The 5,903-nt window shown below is 35.3% G+C and overlaps 2 protein-coding genes across 3 annotated transcripts; one reads left to right on the top strand and one right to left on the bottom strand.

The window, feature by feature from the left end:
• LOC147292240 (ecotropic viral integration site protein) lies at positions 1-3,291 on the top strand. Of its 2 annotated transcripts, XM_086237247.1 has the most exons (4): positions 1-200; positions 820-924; positions 2,725-2,832; positions 2,984-3,291. In XM_086237247.1, the coding sequence occupies exons 1-4, from the start codon at positions 138-140 to the stop codon at positions 3,206-3,208; spliced, it is 501 nt and encodes a 166-aa protein (XP_086093373.1). In that variant the 5' UTR covers positions 1-137; the 3' UTR covers positions 3,209-3,291. The 2 variants fall into 2 exon arrangements, with proteins under 2 accessions (XP_086093373.1, XP_086093374.1); XM_086237248.1 differs by lacking the exon at positions 820-924.
• A 595-nt stretch (positions 3,292-3,886) lies between these two features.
• LOC147292241 (uncharacterized) lies at positions 3,887-5,671 on the bottom strand. The gene is made up of 2 exons (XM_086238389.1): positions 5,304-5,671; positions 3,887-4,225 (listed from the first exon to the last, which is right to left on the bottom strand). Exons 1-2 carry the CDS (start codon positions 5,441-5,443, stop codon positions 4,000-4,002), a joined length of 366 nt encoding a protein of 121 aa, XP_086094515.1. The 5' UTR covers positions 5,444-5,671; the 3' UTR covers positions 3,887-3,999.
• Positions 5,672-5,903: the final 232 nt, after the last annotated feature.

Below are 5,903 nucleotides of genomic sequence, written 5' to 3' on the forward strand. Positions count from 1 at the left end.
TGAGGTGAAAAATTTAGGGGGTATGAGACGGTAGTGCTCTAAGTAAAATGTGGGGGCTAAATAGCAGTACGGACAGAAAAGAACAATGATATTTACAAACTGAACACAGAAGGCCTCCGACAAACACATATGCAGCCATGGCAGAGGAAGGGAAGCCAGATGCCCAACTGTTTCAGCTTCTCTCCGGTCTTCTCCAACAGGTTCTGTTGTCCTATCCTTTCCAAATCCACCAATTATTTAATCCAATTTCGCCATTGGACATGGTCTGATTTCTTTCTTTGTTTTTCTGTGTTCTGTAATTTCTATTTGTGTTACTCACTTGTCATAATTATGAATAGGAGCATGATTATTAATCATCTGCGTGTGGCAGAAAACCGTTTTATTTTCTTTTGGTGAAATTTATGATCTGGGTGTCTGAGATTTTGGTGTTCTAAGGTGCTTGGGATGATAAAATATCTTCCTTGAGTTTGAATATCCTCCCATCTTAGATCTTTTTAATAAAAATTGCCTTTTGGTATGTGTTTTACGAGGTGAATTGGGGCTTTTCTTTTTGGCTTGATTTAGGTATTATTGAGAAACACTTGATATTGTAATAGTTGTCATTTGTTAGCCATTTGTTGTGTAATACTTAGGTAATATGATTCTAATGTCTGTTTAAAACCTTTTCTGTTATGCTTAGGAAAATAAGATGATTTTTAAGACAGCCATGCCCGTCTACACTGCCATACAATCTGATGGTGTAATGTATGTAATTAAAATTGATCCTTATCTCTTATAAGGGATGCGGTAGACATTTTTCTAAAGGGACTCCTTTCACAGATATATGTGGGAAATCATCTACAACATGTCCAATTAAGAGGTGAGTGGTGGAAGAGAAAGTATGTTCTCTACCATGTCGAGTGTGCTATGTTTGTCAAACATAAGGTATTGTGATAACTCATTGCAAAATATGTGGCTTTTTGAAGTTCTATAGAGAAAATTGAAAGAAACTTTTTAAAGTCATGCATTTGAAATTGAAACTGAGGTTTCTTGCTGGTTGTTTATCTGGTAATGATGCAATAGCCTTCTTCTTTTCTTTAGGATTTTAATAAGCAAGTAGGAGAGACTGATCTAGCTTTATCTTCTAAGAGTGAATATGATGATGTCATCTGTTGCAAAAGTCCTACTGGTGGAGAAGATGCATTATGATTATATGTTTACTAAGAGTGGCTTACTAGTACGTAATATCACTGAATGCTACAATAAAACTCTCTTACCTTTTCTTTTAGTGCAAATTATTTATACACCCCCTTGGTTAACCATTAAAATACTGGATATTCTTGTGATTTATTTTGTGGCGCTTCACACCCATGTTTTTGCTATTGGGTGTATCTGACAGAGCAAGAATGACTAACTTATATTCTCTTTAGTTGTCTGTCACTCTCTCTCCTTTACTTTTTTGGAGGTGAAGAAGATGATGTGAAGGGGTGGGTCACAATGGTATTTTCACCATGTGTTTTCCACAAAAATCGTGAAAAAAGAGAGAAAAGTGTTTTGTGCCATGCACATGATTCATTTTCAATCAAAATTAATGGTTTTGTGTTGTGAGCAAACCATAAAAGGTATAAGTGGCAACAGAGCAAGCCATAAGCAGTGTAAGTGTCATGAAAATTGCGGGATTCCTCCAATATTCCAGTAAATTGCAAAAATTGCCACAAAGAATCCCTTGTTTTAAGGGTTAATATAGAGGGTGTATCTCTTTCTTTTATTGTTAAAAATCATCCTTTCTCTATTTAATAGATATGCTTCATTTTTTAATCTTATTTTCTTGTAAAAATCCTTCTTACCTTTCACTCTTTCCAATTAATTTTGTAGTCGAAAGAATTCAAAATGTAATTCGTTTAGTCACCTAAATATTGGCTTTGAAATTGAATAATATGGTAACATTGACTTTCTCACTTAGTCCCTCTTCACTTGCACTGCATTGTATCCATAATTTGTAATTCATGCAGTTAGCAATGAAAATCGCGGGTCATGAAGTGCAGTGATATCGATGAGAAGATGAAGGGAAGAAGGATTATTATGTTAATCTAGGTATTCTGCAAGGAAGATTTCAAATTGTAAACTTTGCGTAGCCAAGAAAAAGGAATATTTATATTTGTGGACTGAAGACACCCTTGCTTTTAGGAATTCCTTGTTAATAATATTATATGAAAGACGGCTAATAAAGTTCTACAGTCAAATTATAATAGAAATTACAAACCAAGACCTATGCAGGCAAATTTTGGGGTGGTATTTGGAAATGTCAGTCATACAAACCCTTTTAGACACTTGTTTGGAGATTGTGTTTGTATACGTGAGTGCAGCATTGCAATTACACCAAAGCCTTGAATTGGTTTAAATACACACACACACACAAATTTATATATATATATATATGTATCATCTGCTGTATGGTTCCTTTATCCATTTTATCTTGGTTCTCAAGTATTAAAAGCATTATTAAATCACATCCCACCTAATTGAAAGAGATATGTGCACTTGATATTGGGAGAAGAGGATTCACTGTGGGGTTTAATGAGAAGGCAACTATCCTTTTGTCTTAGGTCCTGTTCACAGGGTCTCATGTATATTGTCTTAGTTTTGGTATTACTGTTTGATGCTTGTCTGAATGTTGTCCTTTTGTTTTTCCCCCAAAAGGACCTTTCCCCCAAAAGAGTTCTATCAATAACTTGTATGGTGCAGGTGGAAGCATTGACAAATCAAGAAGAAGTTGAATTGCGTACCAAAATTGAAGCCCTTGGATTAGAGGTTACAAAACTTCCGTCAAAGTCAACTCAGCATCTGGATGAGGTAGTTTGAAGTCCCATGACGGTCATTCTTATATTTACCAAGTTTTCCTAATTTCCTCTCCAAGCTTTACATTTCAGAAACAATAGTCATGTATTGCATATATGAAATAAACATTTGAAGGTCTTTTTACTCTGTTGGTATATTTGTACAGCTGGAAATAGCCAAGGAGTTGGATAAATTATCAGCAAAGTTGGATGATGTAGATGAGATGATATCTTCAGCAATGGCTGAAGATCCCCAGGTCAAGTCACTGTTGAGTGATACCGCTGATATATGGATGCCAGTTATTACTGCTACCACTGATGAACGACGTAATTTTACAGCATCAATTACAGATGATGTCCCAGAAGCTAAAGGGAAAAGTTTGAATAGTTGAATTTTATTCTAATATAAGAATTCAGGATATTACTTTTCATGTTTTCCTATTCTTCTCAATAAAAAAGTATATTCTTCCTCTTTTCTCTTGCTTGTCTAGCCATTAATGGATGTAATCTAATTTGACTGCTCATCATTAGAGACTGTAAACGTAGCTGATTGATTCTGTTTATGAAACTAGCTTGGGAAAGCTGAGGAGTTTGGAATTTCATAAGCACAATCAATCAGCTATTCCCGTGTAAAGGAAGATACTGCTATGTTTATTTTGCCAACCAAAATAAACCCTTTCATCAGTGGTTGCCTACCTTTCATAAAGTGTTGGAAAAGATGACACCTAATACAAGGCGAATGTATTAATCCAGCAATCAATAAAATCTGCCACCACCCTAGCTATAAAGTAGAGCTCTCTTTGTTTTAAGCCGACTTGGATCCTTCACGCAAGACTATATATCTGATATAGTCACATTGCATTAAATCAGAGCCTTCTGGTAAATTGCAAGGGGGATCATTATATTTTTAATTATAAAATAAATAAATAAATGAGCCCCCTTACAAGTTACCAGAAGGCTCTGAAATCTTTATCCTTTGTTTTCCCCTTCAGTTTTTATCAGGTGTTCCGTTATATTCTGGTAGGCAGGTAATGTGATTTCAGGTTTTACATTACATCACAAGGAAGGGAAAAAGTGAAGAAAGAACCGCATTACTATAGAATATGTTCATTGATGATAAAATACGAGATGAGTACATGCTTCCCAACAATAGAAACAAAGTTGTGTAAATATTTTCCTATTTTTATGGAGGAAATTTAACAACTAGACTAATCAACCACACTAGAATTGATCCAATGACCCAAAATACGAGAAAAAAGACTACAAATCCAGCCAAAATGGTAAGGAGAGGAGGGCCTTGGGCAGCATCATTCGTTTTAACGGAATCTCCATCTGAAGGGTTGGATTTGGATGCAGACACAGCATGCCATCTTTCCCTTATTTGCAAACTCAAAACATTCTTCTTGAATCTGATAACAAGAAACTAAAATTTAGGACATTTCACAACATCTGGACATTAACTAGTAGAACTTGCAGTACAGCAAGTATTATAATTTACAATCAAATTAAAATGTATGTATATTCGTTCAGTCAACTAATCAAGAAAACAAGAAATGGGAGTAGACTGCATGAACTGCCCAACATGATCCACATATCTATTGTTCCGATAGGAACAATGACAAACAATGCTAGGTTGGCAAGGTAATAGGAATACAGGCTTACAACTTGCTAGGACGATTCCCATGGTAAGGAAGCATTTCCTATTCCAAAGTAGCAGACTTTATTTATATCAGCAATCACTACAGAAGAAAATTTTTATCTAAATCAAAAACCATCCGAGCAGAGTCCGGACACAACTTAAAAACTATTGACTTGGATGAAATCCTACCACCACAACCTAAGAACAAATTGGATCTAACGCTGTGGCTTTGATCTTAATCCATCCATTTCTTCTGGCTTTTTTAATATATACATATATATCTAGGTGATGCTATATTTATAAATTCATAATTAATTAACAAAATATGGAAGATGTTTATTTTGTTCAAAACTTCAAACTGCAATACCTTAGTTTATACCAGTAATCAAGTCCTTTTTTTGAATGTCTCATTTCACCGGCTTATCAATCTAGTTTTGATAACTATATATGAGGAACTTGAGAGTATATTAATTCGGCAGTGCACCACTGACTAGCATTTGAAGTTGGGGATTTTGAGGCAATGGAACGGCATTTTCTTCTTAGTTCTTAGGGAAAAAAGCACCCACCAACCCATATCACCCAACTCCATCATAGCAAATTTCTCTAGCATAACAGTAATGAGTAATGACTGCTGTTAAACTAAATGCCCATTTGCAGAGAAGAAACACCCAATTACTCACAAAAGATTATGCACCAAATATACAAGATAACTCAAGCCTTAATGCCCTGAAGGAACTAGCGATTCTCATCCATAACCAAAAACAGAATGAGCTCAGAAACCCATTAAGAAACTAATATCAAATCATTAGACTCAATGGGCATTTAGAGGTGAAAAGAAATTGAAGTACCTGAAATTGACAGGCGATTTGTAAGCGCTATGTTTGAGGGTGTGATTGTGAGTGATGGGAACTCGAGGCGTGGCGCTTGGACGAAGCAGTTGGGATTGGGAGGGTGGTGCTTGCGGAGAAAACAAAGATGCCATTTTCATTGAGTTTCAACCAAAATGCGGAACCAGCAACACAATCCCAAAAGCCTCTATAACATTTCGGATTCTCCTCTTCTCCAATTTTCACCACTTCACACGACTTTGGAAAGCTTTTAATTATCTAGATTCCATACCCACACGCCCTACGCGTGTGGGCAACCATATGCAATGTAAATGTAATCTACTCTTTTTTAAAAAAAGAAAATTTGAAAAGGAGTATTCGAACTTGAAAATTTATCTAATAATATGGAAAGATACCACCAAACTCATAACAAACTGGTAATATTTGTTCTGCAGAAATCATCCTTTTATTTTTTTTTTCTTTTCAAATAAGTTTTCTAAGTTTTATTTTTTCTATTTGAAATAAGATATTCAAATTTGAAACATCTACAAATCATAATCTAAAGTTGAGAGCCAAGTTCTTGCTACTCCCGGTTCTCCCCGCACGGTAACTTTGTTAAAA

The sequence above is a fragment of the Dryas octopetala genome, chromosome 3, assembly GCF_963921425.1.
Source record: "Dryas octopetala chromosome 3, drDryOcto1.1, whole genome shotgun sequence".
NCBI lineage: Eukaryota > Viridiplantae > Streptophyta > Magnoliopsida > Rosales > Rosaceae > Dryas > Dryas octopetala.